General features: G+C 35.4%; 2 protein-coding genes and 1 pseudogene across 2 annotated transcripts; 2 read left to right on the top strand and 1 right to left on the bottom strand.

Moving 5' to 3' along the window:
• Positions 1-585: 585 nt before the first annotated feature.
• Positions 586-4,514, top strand: LOC121323460 (annotated as a pseudogene).
• Positions 4,515-7,931: 3,417 nt separating this feature from the next.
• On the bottom strand, positions 7,932-13,605 carry LOC121323459 (extracellular calcium-sensing receptor). Its single transcript, XM_041264548.1, has 6 exons — positions 13,493-13,605; positions 12,942-13,221; positions 10,571-11,395; positions 10,048-10,275; positions 9,092-9,215; positions 7,932-8,848 (listed from the first exon to the last, which is right to left on the bottom strand). The coding sequence occupies exons 1-6, from the start codon at positions 13,603-13,605 to the stop codon at positions 7,932-7,934; spliced, it is 2,487 nt and encodes an 828-aa protein (XP_041120482.1).
• Positions 13,606-16,041: 2,436 nt separating this feature from the next.
• On the top strand, positions 16,042-20,220 carry LOC121323382 (extracellular calcium-sensing receptor-like). Its single transcript, XM_041264417.1, has 6 exons — positions 16,042-16,326; positions 17,158-17,692; positions 17,792-17,988; positions 18,373-18,600; positions 18,921-19,044; positions 19,271-20,220. Exons 1-6 carry the CDS (start codon positions 16,069-16,071, stop codon positions 20,176-20,178), a joined length of 2,250 nt encoding a protein of 749 aa, XP_041120351.1. The 5' UTR covers positions 16,042-16,068; the 3' UTR covers positions 20,179-20,220.
• The last annotated feature ends 453 nt before the right edge of the window (positions 20,221-20,673 follow it).

Here is a 20,673-nt window from a genome sequence, read left to right as displayed (position 1 = left end):
TCTAGCTGTTTTTCAAATATTATTGAGAATAATCTAAGTAATCCCAGATACCTGTTTTTTTCTACCACTGATTGCTTATTAAAGTCTAACTGTTTTATTACTTTACCAGCTTCACGTCAGTTATGCAACAGTTTATTAGAATATTTTTAAAACCAAGATTGATAACATTCGCCAGAACATTCTCACCTCCTGTCATAATGCTTCTATATAGTCTTTTAGTTTGCATGGTTTTGCTGGGTCCTCTCTTTCATGTTTCACACTGCTTACCTCTGAATCTCTTAATGATCTTGTCCTTCGAATGAAACCCACCTCATGCCTACTGGATCCTATTCACTTTGTTCTTTTTCGTTCTTGTCTTGCAAATCTTGCAAAGCTAACACGGCTTTGAATAATTTTAATAATTAATATCCCATCTCGAATCTGCCCTGTCTTGCTAAAATATTACAGCGAGCTGTCACTTTGCAATTAAATTGCTATCTATCTGCCCTTGTTAAAGTTACAAACAATCTTCTTACGGCAGCTGACTCAGGTGCGTTATCATTTTAATTCTTTTGGATCTTGGTGCTGCAGTCGACACTGTAAATCATGGTATCCTACTTGATAGGTAAGAAGGTTTGTTTGGAATTTCTGGCATTGCATTAAAATGGTTTCAGTCTTATCTTACTGGGTGTCATTTTGTATCTCTTGGCAGTTTTAGTTCTGAAGTTGGGCTGGTAACATCTGCTGTCCCACATGGCTCAGTTTTGGGCCCTCTACTATTTAGTATTTATATGTGTCCCCTTGGCCACATACTTAGATTACATGGCCTGAATTATCATTTTTATGCAGATGACACCTAAATGTATGTGCATAATAAATCTGACGTTGATGTTGCTGCCTCTGTGCTTGCTGATTGCATTTCTGATATTAAGAATTGGATGTCACAAAACTGCATCTTAACTGTGACAAGACAGAGGTTATGTTGCTAGGCACTGCCCACCAGTTACATAAAACAAAGCAGAGATACTGCCACTCTTAATGCTTTTAAATCTAGCTTAAAGACCTACTTTTATAGAAAGGCAATTTTATGACTGTTTTTATTTTCTGTTTTGTTTGCTTGTAAAGCGCTTTGAGATGTTGCTTTTAAAGGTGCAATATAACATAACGTTTATTATTATTATTATTATTATTATTATTATTATTATTATTATTATAAAATGGCTGATGTTTCTCTTCCTTGCTTTATAAATTGCAGGCACCTGTAGCACTCTACACAGGGAAGAAAAACTGTTAATTAGTTTGCTTGAGAAAAAAATGGATTTCCTTCCATGATTTTATTTGTTTTTCTATTTGCTACTCAGAGAATTTGTTTTTCGGTGCCAACCTAGGTTTATGTTCTTCTAAGATGTTACAACTTAACCCAAGTTTCAACTTGCTGAGTACATGGGGTAAATTGTAACAAGACAGGGGTGTTGAATCTGTGCTTCAACCTACAGGCTGATAAGAGCTATAACAGCAGATTACCATTATACACACTGTGTACAGATTTGTTTTAATTACAACAGGATGTCTTTTTAAAGCAGAGAAGGCATTGTTAAATTTAGGGATGGAATAGTGTGACCTGGAGCAAACATAATTCACATTTCTACTACTTAAGCAATACCCAGCAGAGGGCATTACAAGAGATTACGGAACAGTTTTTGGCAGTAATGCCCATGGGTATTGACTGTGCAAAGGTAGTATTGCGATAGTATGTCAATGAATGCTAAACATCGTCTAGGTTAACATTATTATTATTATTATTATTATTATTATTATTATTATTATTATTATTATTATTATTATTATTTATTATTATTATTTTCTCTTTGAAAAAGTCCCTTTTACTATTCTGGCTCAATTGGCAGGAATGCAGTCTCAGAGTAGTCAACAACTGTTTTTTTGTTTTGTTTTGTTTTTTGTTTTTTTATAGCCAGATTGGGTTGCTAGTTTGACTTGCAATATAAATTAAATGTCAGTGTGTCGTTTATAGCTATGAAAACATGATTGTTATGAATAATATGGCAAATAGTTTGCTCCTATGCTCACCATACAATTACTTCTGTCCTATAACAGTATAATGCAGAGCTGACACAATTTGCAAATAAAATACAGAAATAGCTTCTTTTTTTTTTTTTTTTACAGTTCTCTGTGTAAAATCCCCCATTTAAAAATTAAATGGAATGATATAAAACTCCTATGTGAGGTTTTGTTCTCCTCAGGCAAATTCAAAGACTTAGCTCACTTTTGGAGTTAGAACAATATCCCTGGCAGTTCAAAATGTACCACATGTACATTTGAGCAACCTTGAGTTAACATTCAATATAAACCCATCAAATAGCATATAAACGATTGTGAGCCTGATTCTTGAAAGAAGTGTACAGAAGCATTTTGTGATGCCGCTCTTACTAGCAGTTTGCAAAATACAGAAACATTATAATTGGAGGAATCTTTACGATTCACACCAGAACTTATGATGTTAGGCATGCCTTTAACAACATTCCAGAACCTGTAAAATGCTAACTAACACTTAGTGGTAACACCTAAAAAAGTAGCAGAGATGGTAAATATTATTGATTCCCAACAAAAATATTATTTTTAGGATAATACTTATAGGTTTTTTTTTGTTTTGTTTTGTTTTGTTTTGTTTTTTTTTTTCATCTTTCTAGAGCAAATAAACTCATATTTGCGTGCAGGACATTATTCAATGAATGGGTGGCCAAAAAAGTTACTATAACACTAAACAGTCTGTTACAAACAACCAAACTAGGTCACAGCTGTAATTTTCAGTAAATTTAAATTATTCGTATTTACAACAATCGACTTGGAGCCGCTAACATTTTTTTTTTTTTTTTTTTTAAGTATTTGGATTATAAGAAACATGACAATACAAGATTTGTGTCTCTACTCAAACAGTCTACCATAACATATTGTGTAAAAGAAGCATGATCTGGTTTCTGTTATGCAGTGCCTTTTATATTTTCTTACAGGTTAGTCCCTTCGCTACCTGTGCCTGTCTTAGCAACAAACAAGAATTCCCTGCATTTTTCAGAACAATACCAAGTGACTATTTTCTACTGCATTGGCAAAGCTTGTGAAGCATTTTGGATGGACCTGGGTTGCAGCAATTAGAAGTGACAATGATTACAGAAGCCTTGGAATGGCAGCTTTTATCAAAGCAGAGGGAGTTTGTATTGAGTATTCTAAGGCCTTTTACAGAACCAACCCAAGAGAGAACATTCTTCAGCATGCAGTGAGAGCTGTCCTCCAGGCACTCGGAAGGCTGTTCAGAAAGGAAAGCCTGTTTGTTGCTTTGACTGCATACTATGTGCTGAAGGAGAAATCAGCAATGAGACAGGTAACTGCATACAAGTAAAAAAGCAATCAGACAGAGCTGCATGCCCTTGTAAATCACTATGCTTCTAAAATGTACGATTGATGTTATGTCTTTATAAGATGACATGCCTATAAAATATGATACATCTTAAAAATAAACACAAAAAATACTAAATGCATATCAGAGGTTTGGTTAAACAATATGTAAGAAATCAGAAATAACGGTAATGCCAAGTTATTATTCACCAGCATATCGAGTTTCTTTCAGCATACATTATGCACTATCTATCTATTGTATCTACAGCACATTCACTGTTGTCATTTTGTTTGTAGATTCCATAGATTGCATTAGGTGCCCGCTGGAATACTGACTGAATTCTCAAAGAAATTCTGGGAATGATTTTAGTGATATCTTCAGTCTGCAGAGCTTGTGTAACTAACACTGTTGCTTTTGTTTTCTTGCGTTACAGAGATACCTCCATTGTTAAAGCTAATAACTCTGAGCTTTCCTTCTGCTGTTTTCATTAGCACTGTGTTTCCTTTGTTCACTTACTTTTATTGGCCAGCCCTCCCAGTGGTCCTGCATGTTGTGCCACACTGCCTTCAGGATCACATTTGTCCCGTGTCTCTCTTGGGTTCTGGGGAAAACAATAGTCGTGTTAATGGCGTTTAGGTCTACACTTCCTGGTGAAAATATAATGAAATGGTGGGCCCACCCAGCAGCGGTTAAGTGTTTTTGCATTCCCATTCATTCAGGCTTTAATATGCACACTTTGGTTAACATTACCCACCCCATTTCCAAACAAAACATGAGATTCTACATAGACAGAATCATTTTAGAGTGCGACCTGGGATCTGCTGCAGCATTTTATGCTGTGTTAGGGTATATTGGATTTCTTCCTGCCATGTGCTTTGTGCTTGCTTTTGTGACTCATAAGCTGCCAGACAACTTTAAAGCAAAATTCATTACATTTAGCATGCTAATATTCAGTGCCATTTGGATTACCTTTATACCAGTTTACATCAGTTCACCCGGGAAGTACACAGTAGCTGTAGAAATATTTGCAATTTTAGCTTCTAGTTTTGGTTTGCTTTTCTGTATTTTTGCTCCCAAACCTTACATTATAATACTGCAACCTGAGAAGAATAAAATAAATTAAAAAAAAATTATTCAAAATCACTTTGATAAACAAATTGATTATAAACTGATATATATATATATATATAATATATATATATATATATATATATATATATATATATATATATATAATAAATGTGTGTTTCCTGGTAATAATGTCTGAAGTTGGTCAATAAAATTACTGATGGCATAACTGTTGTTTATATTTCTTGTTTTAATAATAGTTGTTTAAAAAGATTGCTGCATTGGAAGTAGTGTAACAAACAATGCAATGCCTAGAATTGCAAGGTGGATTTTTTTTTTTTTTTTTTTTTTTTTTTTTGTAGTATCATCACTGATATCAACACGTAGTTAATTATTGAGTGGTTTCATGAGCTGTAGATGTCATATTAATGATGAAAGCACAGGCTCACTTGTTGTTTAGAATGTAATGGTACCGGTATTATTAGCGGTCCCTAAAACCTCAACTGACACAATACTGATTACACTGCAATATGAGGTAGTCATTGCAAGATGTGCTCCAAGACTCTGCATTTATCACATATCACAAATCTGTACTTTAAGGTAATTTTATTTTACATTTTATAATAGGTAGAAACATTATAATTCCCTCAACATAACGAGAATTACACACCGTCACAACCGTTTACTATCAATCAGATCGCTCCGTTGCGGTACGTTATGCCACTATAAGCAGCAGGCCGCAGTGTTTAATAACTAAATGCCTATTACACTTAAGGTAAAGGCAGAGTTTGTCAGGTAAATATTATTTAAAAGCACACAGACACCACTATATACAATCTGGTGAATGTAAACATGTACAGCACTTTAGAAAAACTTGTGTTCGTTGACCAGGTTTGATTTGGGGTTTCTTTGGGTTTGAGAAACACTGACCAAAAAAAAAAAAAAAAAAAAAAAAAAAGGAAAAACGACCTTGCCATAAATAGAATTCCGTGTTGTTTTCCTTTTGATAACCTATTCATGTGCCAAGCAAATACTGTCATATTTACACGACGAAATTCATAATACAAAATAAAACAATACCAATACAATTGTTTTTTAATTAAATTAATTGTGCATTGGTAAATTATAAAAACAACGAGCCTTACCTTAAAAAGTTAACGAAAAATAGAATTAAAGAGACAATGCACGCGATAGACAAACTTACAAATGGTTGCTATATGGACTACTCTGGAATAAATATATACTGTATTTTAAAATATATTTTTTGGAATGAGAGGAACAAAGCATGTGTAGGCTTTTATTTGGTTATAAAAGGGATATGTGTGTGCGCATTGTTTAAATATTTAGTGCACCGTACAGTTTTATATACCGTACTGTATGCACCACCGCGCAAAGCATTGTGGTATACAGAGAGCTCGTCAAAAGAGAATTCTATGGTCAATGGAAGCGTAAGAAATGTTGCTGGTTTTCGACATGTTAAAAAAAAATGCATCAAACTTTTGAAGTAGATTTCACATTTGCAGTAGATTTCGCATGTGCAGCAAATACAGTGCCTGCTGGTCGCACATGTCATCGTTGATAATATCTATTGACAGATTTCGGAAGCAGGTAACGGGAAATGTAAAGGCTATATGATATCAGATATATTTTATTACCATTTTTGTGTATGTTAATTATTTGTGAAATCATTTTATAACAAATATAAGGATGAACATTTACCTACTTTGTCCAAGTAGCTACCTGCAATTAGTTTATTGTACTATATTGCTGTGGCTTGATAATAATTTATGTTGTAATGTTATGTATTTTTAAAGTGACCGGTATTACCGGACTGTTAAATGATTTAACGCTTCCGAACGGTACGGTGCCCAGAAAACAGCATTTTTCATAATAATTACGTATTGTCATAATTTGTTCTAATGTTGCCGTTTTCTTCAAAAGGCCTCGGGCAAATGTGAAATTACGCCAAGTACGCCTCCATTCACTCCATAGAATTTTTTTTATTTTTATTTTTTTGCTGAACTCTCTGTATATACCACAATGCTTTGCGCGCAGTGAGACGGAATTCTCTATTGAAAATCAGTGGCGTCGAGTATCTTGTTTTAATATTTGATCAAAAATCAGTAAGAACAAATTTAATAAAAACTAAATATTTTACACACCCTCGCAGAAATGTTGTAATGAAGTTTTGTTTTTAAACCTGTATCCGGCTGCATTTTATTATTATAGCGTACAGACGCTTGGATTATAGGTCAATTGAGAGTGCCAGGGTTTGGATTAACCAATATACTGCATTCCTAGTGTTGTTTAAAAGTCTGCACTGTGACTCTCAATAAATATAATCATAATAATAATTTAAAAAAAACAATTGTTACAAGTCGAGTTTCTTGTTAACTAGAATATCTTTTGAAACGCCATTACTAATAAACTGCTGTATTATTGGTTGAAGCAGTTTTGAGTGTGGCTGGATTTTTATTAGTGTGTGCTCCCATTGGCTAGAAAGGTTGCAGTGTTTTCGGCACAGTGCGAGATTGACAGTTGGAAATTTGCTGGGAACCTTGCAGGGAAGTTGGTCTGGTTGATTGGAAATTTGTAGGTCAAACTAACAGCCTTTCGTATTAATGAATTGACAAATGAATGAATTATTAGATGAATTAACAAATAAGTTTATGAATTACTGTATGAATTGACGAATTTATGGATGAATTGCCGGACAAATTGACAAATTCATGAACTGACAAACAAATTGACAAATTAATGGCTGGATAGTTTTGGCAGAAATGGCGCTACATATACAACAACTTCATCTATGAAGTGATCGGGAGAGGAAAAGTACAGTGCAAAGATTAAAAATATGGAAAGACATACTTACTAAGGCCACTAGATGGAAGTATTGACAAATGTCAGCTTTGAACAAGGGCACAATTGTGCCTTTACCAGATGAGACTTTCGAGTTTGTGAAAAGTTTCTTTAATTTTTCTTAGCTTTCACAGAACTAATGTCATTGTTATGGGACCTGCAATGCTACCTGACCACAGCTTGTGTTTGCTTGTGTGCGTGACTTTCTGTTGTTTACTAAGATAGAACAAGAAAAGGAGATGTGATACCTTTTATTGGACTAAAAGCTTTCAGGACCTCAAAGATCCTTCAGGTGAAAGTAGGAAAGAGATTGATGTTTACATTCAAAGATGGCATACTAAAAATTTAAAAATGTTTACTAAAAATGTTCTTCAACAGAACAATATTAGATTCCATTTCCACATAGTATAAACATATATTTTGTCTGTACAGTATGTTTTTGACGAATAATGTGTATTTTAACAAACCAGTGTAAATGCAGGAGGGTAACTAAACTATACTTGTAAAGTTGTGGCAGTCACTGTTGCAACCCATATTTTGGCAGTGCAGGGCCAGCATACAGCAAAGAAAGACACAAAAAAATGAACTGCATATTAAATCATGGATTTCTTTATTAAGAGTGGGCAATAGACGATGGCTTATTCATAAGCCCTTTTTTTGTATTCGTCTCTGGTTTCAGCAAAATGATATAACACTTGGGAGAAAAAATACAGAAGAGCAGTCCAAAACTAGAAGAAAGAATAGCAAAAATTTCTACCGCTACAGTGTATTTTCCAGGAGTGCTTTCATAGGCTGGTATGAAGGTTATCCATACTGCAAAAAATATAAGCATGCTAAATGTAATGAATTTCGCCTCGTTAAAGTTATCTGGCAGCTTTCTGCCTAAAAAAGCGAGCACAAAGCAGATGCAAGACAGGAATCCAATATATCCTAAGACAAGATAGAAAGCCAGAATGGACCCAGCATTGCATTCAACTACAATCTTCCCACCTTGATAGCTGGTGTTCCTGAATGGGAATGGGGGAGCCCTGACTAACCACACAGTGCACAGAAGCACTTGAATGACAGTACAGATAAAAATAATGCCCTTTTGTTGCAGTGGGCCAAACCATTTCATGGCGTTCGACGAGGGAAGGGTTGTTCTGAAAGCTGCCAGCACCACAACGGTTTTCGCAAGAATACAGGAAATGCAAAAGACAAAGCTGATTCCAAAGGTTGTATGGCGAGCCATACAGGACCACTTCGAGGGCTCACCGATAAAGGTAATCGAACAGAGGAAGCAAAGTATCAACGAGAACAACAAGAGGAAACTGATTTCAGAGTTGTTAGCCCTCACTAAAGGGGTGCTCCTGAAGCAGTAGAAAATAGCAATAACAGCCACTGTTGAGGAGACCCCTAGTAAAGACACTGTCACCAAAGCAATGCCCATGGTGTCCTGGAAAGACAGGAACTCAACCTCCCTCGCTACACATCTCACTCTGTCCCGATCAGACCAGTAATCAGGAGGGCACTTGGTGCATTCGTCTGAACCTGCAAAGAAAAAAAAAAAAAAAAAAACTTTTTATAAGTTCTAATAATATCAGTAATTACATTTGTTTTTTTATAAAATAATAAGTAAATAAGAACCAGAAAATAAAGGAAGTAGTAGAGATTCCTGAAGCGGTATTGAAACTTCATTAAACCTTTGGCTGAAAATCAATAACGACGTGCCCGTTGTTTTAACAGTGTTGTATACTGTACTTCTGTAATGACAACTGTATAAAATTCAGCTACCGGTTGCATTGCTGATTTCTCCCTCTGCACATTGAATGCAGTCAAAACAGCAGATTGGCTCCCCGGTTCGGGTAGCTTTCCTCGTGCCTGGAAGGCAGCTCTCACTGCAAACTGAACTTGGCACCTGGAAATTCCAAGGTAGAAAGTTATTATTATTATTGTATTCACTGTGTTGGAATAGCATATAGCAGGCAACGATTCAAATACAAACACCATTTAAACATACCAAACACTGAGATTGATTACAGATTGCATCCAATACCATACCTGAACTACTTCATTTAAACAACCACCCCTGTTATACAATATAAGGAGAGGGGAAATGTACTATGTGTTTTAACAGATGCACATCTTAAAAGTGATCAGAGAGCGAGCCTCAACAGGGAATCACTAACAATCTAACTTTTAATATGTTTAATACATTAGGCCATTCACAGGTGTTTTAGGTGCACAGATTGAAAATATAGTCAGCTCCGGAGCAAAAAAAAACAGCTGGAGAGGGAGAGAGTGAGAGAGAGAGAGAGAGAGAGATTAAAATGGATAAAACGTGTTCTGAGATATTACAACTCTTTCATCTCTGTCCCCTGGGTATCTGGAGTTAGCTTTTGTTTTGATAAATTCCATTTGAGAATCTGAGCCCTAATGCCAGGTGTGGGGGCGTGAAAGCAGCCTCCCAGTGGGACATGCAGAAGGAAATTAAAATGATGATCTAACAGGGCTCAGAATGTTGTTCCTGACTGTCCCCCACTGGAAATGAAGAAGGGACTGGCAAGGGCTCTTTTGTGGCCTGAGCCTCCAAATATAATATCTATAACACTGCTAACCTGCGGCACACAAACCTCTTATATTTAATGCCACAAAATTATACAAAAATGTAACAATGGAAAACAATGAGTTACTGTCAAAGCTGCAGTATACTTTGCACATGCATTAATATGGTAAGGAGTTAGACATACCTGATGCTGATCACCATTCCAAACTATTGTCTGTTCATTTATGACCAGTTCTTCTCCTGATGGGGCAGATGCATCAAAACCACCAACTTTTTCAAACTTGATAACTCCATTCGCATCTTTCTGCCAGTTTATAATATCGTATAAAGGCACCGGCTCTCCATTTTCATCAAAATCCACAATTTCTCCAAACTGATTTATGAAATTGACTTCTTTTAAGTGACTAAGTAGCTTTAAGGTAAAACAAATAGGAAATATTGGAGAGTTAAAGATTAAAGATACAATGCTTCTACACTTCTGTGTAGATAAACACTGTAGATACCTGAGGCAAGAGAAAAAATAGTAGCTTGGTAAACACCAAGTAGATGGTTATCAAATAATTAAGTTTTATGATAAATAAGTATTTTATTACAAAGACGTCTATGGAGTGTTATGAGTAAGAAAACTATAATATTGTATGTTATTAATAAAACCAATGGTATAGCCAGCATTGCAAATTGTAGTGGAAGATCAGGCTGCTCTTTACCTGTCTTGGCTCAAAAGGAAACACTGGTTTGCATGTCTTGTTTCCCTGTGGCTGTCTTTTAGTGTCACATTCTAGCATGCTATGCAATGCATGGGCTACTGCATAGACTGCCTTGTACACATTGTAGGAAACCCTTAACTGAGAAACATCCGAGTAGATGTTGTTAGTTTCCCTTAAGTCTTCTGAGCCGGTGCAGACATTAGCTTGTGGATCTGTATGATCACCCCCAGAGAAATTAAGCTTGCATTGAAACAGTTCTTCCCAAAACATGTTCACTAAAACAGACTCTGGGCTGGGAGAAGGCTGTATCCTCAGGAGAAATTCACGAAGTCCTGAGATTTGTGCCCTGCGAAATGCAAAGCCAATTGTTCCACCTAAGGTTGAGTAAAATTCCTCTGTGGAAAGCAGAGCAGCTGTTACCCAGGCTTCACTTGCAACCCATTGCCTGTCTGTGATATTCTGTCTTATGACTTCCATAAGCAATTCATAGAGTTTTCCTTCAGTTGTAAAGACTACAATGACCTTTGCAGTTGACTTTTTCACGATGTCCACAATCTGTTTTATTTTCTCCTCAGAATAAACATCAGGAATAGTTTCGTAAAAAGAAACACAGACCCCTCTCTCCTTAGCTTGCTCAGTAAATGCCTGGATGCCATAACGGCCATAATCGTCATCTGTTGCAATGGCACCCACCCAAGTCCACCCGAAATGGCTCACAAGCTGAACCAAACCCCTGACCTGAAATAAATCACTGGGCACTGTCCGGAGAAATGTTGGAAATTCCCGTTTATCTGTCAAACATGCACACGTGGCAAAATAACTGATCTGAAAAACACCAAGATTTTAAACAAATAAATACAAATCAAAATTAAAGTCCATTCTTTGTAAGAAAAGTCTAGTTTACTAAGCAGTATCTTCGATCTAAAACGTACCTTTGTAGACATAGACACATAGGGTTATACCATTTAGTAATCTAATTTTGTTCAAAGGAAACAAATAAATGTTAATTTTATTAAGTAGTAATATTATTTTTATAACACTAACATGGGTAGTTAGGACCTAAACAGTAGAGTAAACATTAGGGAAAATATGCCTATACAGTATTGCATAGAAAAGGAAAGTGAATAAATGAATAATTCAGTGGCTGTACCTTGACTTCAGCTCCCAAGGTCCTTCTTAGAGGAGCACATTTTTATCACAATGAAAAGAGCCTAGCACAACTAGGATTCTGAAACCCAACACCATGCTAACCATTTAACCCTGTTCCAGCTGCGTGCTGGGTTGCATAGCAGGTTTTCTTTGTAGAGGTTGCAGTAACCTTGTTTATGCAAACAGAGTTCTGTTTCTATTGAGAACATTGACTATTTGAAAGGGAATTTCTTTCATAGTATATTCTGGATAATCTTAGATAAAACAAGATGTAAAATATGGCGATTTACCATTTACATATACATTTTTTTCAGGGTGTGTATTTTTTATTTTTTTTAACTCATAGTAAAAAAACATTTAGCTGAATAAAAATAAATCTATTTGTAACAAAACCAAACTTTAATACAGAATTTTGAATTTTAATATGAGTACTGTTCATTCACGCCACCAACCACAGTTTAATCATTAAAATAAGCTGATCCTAGTAAAAGTTAATAACAGCATTTTTAATTAAATTAAAATGACATAGAAATGTGGTATAAACAACACATACATGCACATTAGGAATATATTTTACAGAGCACACATTAGTTTATTTACTTCAAAATTCAATTAAATTGCAAAACAAATACAGTAGTCTACCATTCCTTTTTTTAGCAGGATGTTCAACACTTACAGAAAGATCTTTCACCATTTGAATGTAAACAGGCTGTTTTGACCATTAGTAACAAGAAATACATACAGCATAACCAGCTGGTTATTTCTACACTGACCAAGTAGCCAACTCTGTTACTTGGTGAAGTATGTGGTCAAATCCTGTCATCCTGTGAAGGTTTAAAATACAGAGAGATGGCTTGGTTCTTTATTCTGCCTATGGTCAATTATATATCGACCCTGCATCAGGCATCAATCTGTACAGTTTATTATAAAGTTTCTTAAACATGACGTAGTACATGTTTTCAGAAAACAGTTTTGCTTTACAAGCTTATAACACCTTTATAGCACATTCACAGATACATTATTGACTGTTTATAACAGATCCTTAAAGTGTTACCAAAATATTTTTTAATATACTGAACACATTTTTCCCAGAAATTTCTATTTTCTTACTTTTTTGATTGAGACAAAATTAATTAAAATAGAGGAGAATTACAAAAGTAATCAAAGAGAAAAGTACCTTGATAGTACATTAACAACACCTTATGATGATATTTCAGCTTACCAGTGGCATTCCAAAGGGTCCAATGGTGTGGGCAATAGCACGGGTTGGTGATGATGAAGCTAAGCCGATGATGGCTGAAACAGCTGTGGTTTCATTGCATTGACTATTGGAAGCTATTTTATCTCTGCCATTCACTAAGGACAGAGACCCCCTCAGACCATTGTGAATGCTGTCACAAGCATCAGCAATCTTATAACCCAAAGTTACACCAGGTAGAAGTGTAGCATTCTGATTTATTTCTTCTGTTGCAAAGATCATGGTTTGGACCCAGCGGAATGCTCTAAAATCAAACCTGAACAAAACGCTGTGTTAGCAATGATGAACAGCAAATGTTCTTTTAAAATAAATACAGACAACAGCACACTACACACACACACTTGAAGAAAATAAAATCAATAACGTACGTAACTGATTATGTATGGTTAAGTGCATTTCATTTCTAGACTGCTCTGTTTAGTTGTCACTATATTGATTCTGAAATACACACACTACATTAAGTATGTTAGCTACATTTAGAATGGGTTGTATCTCAGGATCTGTTATATACTTACCCTTCACAGTTAGACGAGTCGGGTTGGGAAAGATAGGACAGATTTGGTTCCACATCCTTGAAATGAACAGGAAACAGCCCTCCGATAACAACATCCCCCTTCTTTTCAAGCATTGGCATATCAAAACGCTGTTTTATTTTACACATGCCATTTGTCTCAAAGCTGGAGACAGCAATAGTTAAAAACACAGTGAAAGGAACATGGAAATCTGTGACGGTACTTAACAATGACATCTCTGCGCCGGCAACGCAAGTTTACAAGCAACTTATATACATCACATTTTGTCTGCAGGTCAGAAATTTCTAATGAAATTAAAACTGCTTCAATGATTTTAGACTCCCAGATCGTGTACCAAGTCCTTCTGGGATAAAAACAAAAGGTATGCCACAAGGCCTTGTGGATGCAGTGAAGAGGACAGAATCGCACTGTATAATGAGTTCTACCTCATCAGTTTTTTCTCAATATTTTCATGCAGGAGGAGCTGCTAATTTGCACAGTGTTGCAATTATGTTCTGCAAGGGTTCTTTTGAGTGTAAATAAAGTCTAGGGTTGTTTGCAGTTGATTAGTAACTGTTCAGTATTTTTATTTTTTGTTAAATAAAAATAATTAATGTCTTCTTATACAGATGTATTGTAAATATTTTAGCACAACAAAACTGGGTGTCAAAAGCTGGGCTTGGTGAAATTGAACAAACCATGTTAATCTGAAAACACCTACATACACTTTAGCTGTGCTAATTATGTTTGGATTAAGGCCTTCATCAATCATAGGAAGTAGCTGGGTTCAGAGCCATATATAGAGAGAGTTTGGCCAACCTTTGATCTTTCTTGATCGGCGAATCCCGGCAGCTGATTGGTCAATCCCAATCATGTGACCTAAATCGACGGTAAAAAAAAAAAAAAATGTGTTTCATCATGTGGTTGTAATCTGTGAAGATTTGACATTTCACCGATTCCCTTGTAATTATAAAAATTCTAAAAATAAAAAAAAAGACAGTTTCTATCACAGCTCCGAAGCCAGCCAGCAAAACAGTACTTAGGCTACTTGAGCAGGCAAGTAGAAGACAATGTCTTAATATAACTTAACGCTCAGTTTACAGATGATCGACCGGTAGAATTTTCTTTTAATAAAAATGCACCCAACCATCATTTTTTTTAATGAGATTTTAATAACTTATGACTACAAATAAAACGGTTTTGTACCACGGATTTCCTCATTGATTTACATTGTGTAGCGTGCACGTGTGCACCTGTTTGCTGACAACATGGCACCTATGACAGTTGGCCAAACTCTGTCTATATAAGGCTCTGGCTGGGTTGGCAACACAGTGGTCTGTATGGCCGTTGATGATAGTGTTCGAATTTAGTTGACGCTCCTGGTGTTTTTTTTTTGGTGGGGCTGACACCATGGAGCATTGCTCTGAACACAACTCTGCACAAACTCATGACACAGTTATGTTGGACATTTTTTTGTGGACACAAATTAAATCACTTCCTCCACAATGGTGCTGTGAATAGCTCATTGGTTAGCAAATTAAAACAGTTGCTGTAGGTTTGAGAATTATTGAGATTACTAACAGGATTGAGCACAGCTCTACTAAATGATCCACAGGTTTACAAAATAATGGACTTGGTTTAAAACAGAGTTTTAATTGGGACACTTCTTTAAAAAATAAAACATATTACATAAAGCATGTTTTCGTCATTGCTGCCTGTCAGTGCTACAGCAGTTATGTTTGTGTCACAAACGTAATTCATTATAGCAAGCAAAGTAATGGTGCACGTGAATAATGAAGTATGGTAGTGTTATCAAACCACATGTGTTCCTTGATTTAGCTCTGAGACTTCTGTGGGAGTTACTTTGTATGCTGTTCAACAGCTACATCTCTAGGGGAGGAAAACATTTTGTATTTAAAGGACATTTCCTACATGAGAACAATATTACAAGGTTTGTTAACAATGAAAGTCATTTTGTATCTATCTCTATTTCTGCCTTTATTCTTTTCAGCACCTGCTGTTACAGAACCCATATGCAAAATTCAAGAAAAATTTGAGTTAAATGGTTTATATAAAAATGGAGATATTATTTTAGGAGGGATATTTGCTATACATTTTACAACAGTAGTGCCACAATTAACCTTTAAATCTAAACCTGAGCAGTGGGGGTGTGACAGGTGAGTTAATGCTTCATGTGTTAATACACTGATAATGTTTGAGGTAAGAGCAAGTTGTCTAATGTATTAACTGTATTTAATTTTATTATGAATCAGACCCAATATTGTGAGTATTACACAAGCTGTAATTAACTTGATCTGTTTTTATTAGTATTGTACACATATACTTTGTAAGCTTTTTTTATCAGCTACGACTAAACTGGTTAATGTCATCTAAAATGTTTTGTGATATACAAGCTTTGTTGTATAGACTAAACCTTTTGATAATAGCTTTGAATGGGTTTTCTTTGCAAAGCAAGTGGGCAGTTCAAGTTCTTGTTGGTATGTGGCTGATGTCAGAACTCACTGACAGTTTCGTCTTGTAACAGTTTTGATTTCTCAGGATTTCAGTGGGCACAGACAATGATCTTTGCTATAGAGGAAATAAACAGGGACCAGACCCTTCTTCCCAACATTACTTTAGGTTACAGGCTGTATGATAACTGTGTGAAGCTGCCAGTGGCAATCCGAGCAGCAGCAGCTCTTGTCGGAGGTCTGGAGGAGGTTATCACTGACTACAGCTGTAAAGGGCTCCCTCCTGTCATTGCTGTTGTTGGAGATCCTGGTTCAACGCATTCTATTGTAATATCAAGGATTCTGGGTCTATTCCGGATGCCTCTGGTAATCTTTTGTGAGATTAATATGCAGTATTAATATGCATTTTTTTTTTCAAATAATGGGTTACAACTACTTATAACCTGATTATAACATAACAGTATTTTATGTTATCATTTAAATGAAAAAAAAATGTTAATACATTCTCTATTTCTGTTTAATTTAACCAGCCAATTTATTCACACATCCTTCCTGGTCTTTTTCTCTGTACATTGCTGAATATCTATTTACTGTAAGAGGAAAAGCTATTCATCCCAACTACACCTTAATAATGAACAAATACATTACACCTAAAATATATGCAAAGCTTATAATTCCTTCTCCAGGTTTGATAAATTACTGGAGTGGCTTTACTCCAGTTACTTATCACAAACTAGCATGTAATGACTATAAACTAATTAAGAAAACAAGAGGCTGCTGTGTATTCATAATGAACTGTAATTTTACTCATCATTATTGTTGGTATTATTATCAAGTATAAATTACTGGATTGCATGTGTTGCCAGGCAGTTACATGAAAAATAGTAATAATCACAGCCACAGTTCATTAATGTCAATTGGATTGAAATTCTTTACTATATTCATCTTCATGAAAAGTATTTTTGTTTGACGTGATAAAACAATGTTTGCAGAAATTAAAAGTAAAAAGGGAACTGAATATAATTAATTTAACGTGCCATGTGATACAAACCAGGAAACACATATGGTTTGCAATTATTTACTACACTGCAAAACCTATAGCACCTTTATATTTGCTTAAAACAATTGAATATGTCCATTAATTTGTTTCTTGTCCCAAATGTGTATTTTATATGCTCTTTATCTTGACTTCTGTAGGTCAGCTATTATGCCACTTGTTCCTGCTTGAGCAGCAAACAAGAGTACCCTTCATTCTTCAGAACAATTCCAAGCGATACCTTTCAGGTCAAAGCAATGGTTCAAATTATTAAAAAATACAGGTGGACCTGGGTGGGGGCTATAGGAAGCGATGATGACTATGGCCAGTATGCTGTCAAAACCTTCAGCAAGCAAGTTGAGAAATTTGGCTGCATTTCTTTCTCAGAAACTATACCCAAAGTCAACGAAAAGGAGAAAGTTGTTCAAATAGTCAATACTATAACTCAGTCAACAGCTAAAGTGATTGTAGTGTTTGCATCAGAAGCAGATGTCACTCCGCTGGTGAAAGAAATCGTTCGGCAAAACGTCACTGGCAGGCAGTGGATTGCAAGTGAAGCGTGGAGTACCTCCACTGTTTTAGCCAGCAAGGAAAACTTTGCCTCCTTTGGTGGGACAATAGGAATCGCCATACGTAGAGGAGAAATCCCAGGGCTGGAACACTTTCTCCTTCAGATCCGTCCTGTTTTTGACCCCAGTAATAATTTAATTGTCCGGTTCTGGGAAACAATGTTTGGATGCAAATTCCAAGAAAATATAAATAAACACAATTCCTCAGCTTTGTCTGGGAGCAAAGTCTGCACAGGTTCAGAGGACATTCGGCATAAGAACACAGCCTATAGTGATGTATCAGAATTGAGGGCTTCCTACAATGTGTATAAAGCAGTGTATGCCTTAGCACATTCCCTGCACAACCTGATGTCCTGTGAGAGTGGAAAAGGGCCATTTGAAAACAATACCTGTGCAGACATCACAATTGTGCAGCCCTGGCAGGTAAATAAATAAATAAAAATACAGGTCTAGAACTATTGTATTTCTTGTGATCGTGTTTTGGTATTTTATATAACAGACTACAGATATACAAATACACATACATTTGTGATCTATATACTGTATAAGTCATTCTGCTGGCTACTTTATATGCTGCATTAATAACAAAGTAACTACAACGTAACTTGATTTCCTAGTAGATTCTATAATTTACATTGAATTCATGATGTTTGGGATAAATTCATATTACACTGCATATATCCAAATAAATATGAGTTTATGCACTGCCTTTGTATATATAATAAAAATTGCAAAGTAAACTTTTCTTTTACACAATATTTTCATCATTCTTATAAAGGCAATAACTCATTGCTTCTTTCTTACTAGCTTCTGCATTATTTAAAGGACGTCAATTTCACCAATCATTTAGGAGAGAGGGTGGCTTTTGATGAAAATGGGGATGCACTTGCAATCTATGACATAATGAACTGGCAGAAGACTAATGATGGAGCCGTACACATTAAAACCGTCGGTCGTTTTGATGAAACAGCTCCTGCTGGGAAAGAACTATCATTAATTGAAGGCGATATCTTTTGGAACTCTGACTCTAGAACAGTACAGTAGCTCAATTTGTTTAAGAGTGTTTTTTTGTTTTTGCCATTTCTATCTAGCTGTCTATTTTATAATGTGCAACTGAAAAATGTTTATGCTTTGAACTTTCTGCTTTCTGCTTTTCTTTTTATATATATAGAAATTATATTCCTATTAAGAACATGTATTCATTTTTGGAAGTTTTGTTTTTCATTTCCCCATTACAGAGTTCTGTGAAAAATACAAGTGTAATTTTTATATTTAAACAAATTTTGTGTTTAAATATAATATATTTGAATTGAACAGAACATTCAAAATGTATTTATGGCCTATTCCAATTCCAGATTCCTCAGTCTATCTGCAGTGAAAGTTGTGCACCCGGCACAAGAAAGGCGACCAGGAAAGGGGAGCCAGTCTGCTGTTTTAACTGTATACCATGTGCAGATGGAAGAATTAGCAGTGAAATAGGTAGGAGCAATGCATACCTTAAATATAAGAAACATAAGGGTTCGACTGTGTTAATGCTTCACAAGCTGATGCAATAAAGCCGTATCTTTTCTTCAAATATCTGCATTCTAATGTATAAAAACATGTTATACAAGTCTGGACTAATTGATGAATCAACTATTGTCAATTTGTTATCTTGCCAGCCTTATTTGAAGAGTGATTTGGGGTTTCTATATTTCTCTTGTAGATTCAATTGAATGCTTCGATTGCCCACCAGATTTCTGGTCAAATGAAGGACGAAACCAGTGCGTGTTAAAAGAAATTGAGTTTCTGTCATATAAAGATCCTATGGGAATCAGCTTGACAACCATTGCATTACTCGGAGCCGGCTTATCAGTTGGTATATTAGTCGTTTTTATATTCTATCGGAACACCCCAGTGGTAAAAGCTAATAATTCTGAATTGAGCTTTATGTTGCTGGTTTCCTTGACACTGTGTTTTCTTTGCTCATTGTGTTTTATTGGGCAGCCTACAAACTTGACGTGTCTGCTGAGGCATATGGTATTTGGAATAAGCTTTGTTGTTTGTATTTCTTGCATTCTTGTAAAAACAATTGTTGTGATAATGGCATTTAAAGCTACCTTACCCAGTGATAATCTCATGAAATGGTTTGGTGTTGCCCAGCAAAGAGGCACTGTCTTCCTTTTAACCTTTATCCAAGTTGTAATATGTATTGTGTGGTTGACCATAGCTCCTCCTCTCCCAACTAAAAACACAAAGTATCAAACTGCGAAAATAATTTTTGAGTGCAATGCCGACTCTTTCATTGGATATAGCTGTCTGCTAGGATACATAGGCTTGTTAGCATGCACCTGCTTTCTGTTTGCTTTCTTTGCAAGGAACCTACCAGACCACTTTAATGAGGCTAAGTTTATTACTTTCAGCATGCTCATCTTTTGTGCCGTTTGGATCACATTCATACCAGCTTATGTTAGTTCCCCTGGAAAATACACAGTAGCTGTTGAAATTTTTGCTATTTTGGCATCTAGCTTTGGTCTCCTTGTTGCCATATTTGCTCCCAAATGTTACATTATTCTGCTTAAACCAGAAAAGAATACTAAGAAAGCCCTTATGGGCAGAGCAGGAACTAACTAGTAAACTATTAGTCGAGATAAATAAAGGCAGTTATAGTGACTGCTTCCTTAGCAGCTAAACACTTTTAGAAAAAAATTATTGCTTTCTGCATGCATTTAATTATTATGCTATTTTAATAACATATTGGTATGCTATATATTGTTTTCATTAGTAGTTTATAAATAAGGCTTTTTATACAGTACATAAGATATATATATATATATATATATATATATGTGTGTGTGTGTGTGTGTGTGTGTGTGTGTGTGTGTGTGTGTGTGTGTGTGTATATATATATATATATATATATATATATATATATATATATATATATATATATATATATATATATATATATATGTATTGTATTGTATTGGATAATATGTAAGACCTATTATTACAAAAATGTAATAATAGGTCTTACATATACATGTTATGTTATGTCACGTTAAGTGAAAAGATATTGAGAAAAATAGTGTCACTAGGGATCCGCGAAGCGCTTCACACACACACACA

This window comes from Polyodon spathula, chromosome 11, assembly GCF_017654505.1.
Source record: "Polyodon spathula isolate WHYD16114869_AA chromosome 11, ASM1765450v1, whole genome shotgun sequence".
NCBI classification, from domain to species: domain Eukaryota; kingdom Metazoa; phylum Chordata; class Actinopteri; order Acipenseriformes; family Polyodontidae; genus Polyodon; species Polyodon spathula.
The sequence above is the reverse complement of the archived record's forward strand: the minus strand, read 5'-3'. Positions and strand labels throughout refer to the sequence as shown.

Excerpts from the sequence above, each read along its gene's own strand:
- LOC121323459 (XM_041264548.1), bottom strand. The coding sequence starts at position 13,605 with ATGCTTGAAAAGAAGGGGGATGTTGTTATCGGAGGGCTGTTTCCTGTT. Across the intron at positions 13,222-13,492 it reads GACTCGTCTAACTGTGAAGG|AGCATTCCGCTGGGTCCAAA; the intron begins GTAAGTATATAA and ends GTTTGATTTTAG. Across the intron at positions 11,396-12,941 it reads GACCCTTTGGAATGCCACTG|ATCAGTTATTTTGCCACGTG; the intron begins GTAAGCTGAAAT and ends GGTGTTTTTCAG.
- LOC121323382 (XM_041264417.1), top strand. The coding sequence starts at position 16,069 with ATGATCTTTGCTATAGAGGAAATAAACAGGGACCAGACCCTTCTTCCC. Across the intron at positions 17,693-17,791 it reads CCGTCCTGTTTTTGACCCCA|TCTGCACAGGTTCAGAGGAC; the intron begins GTAATAATTTAA and ends CTGGGAGCAAAG. Across the intron at positions 18,601-18,920 it reads GGAACTCTGACTCTAGAACA|ATTCCTCAGTCTATCTGCAG; the intron begins GTACAGTAGCTC and ends TTCCAATTCCAG.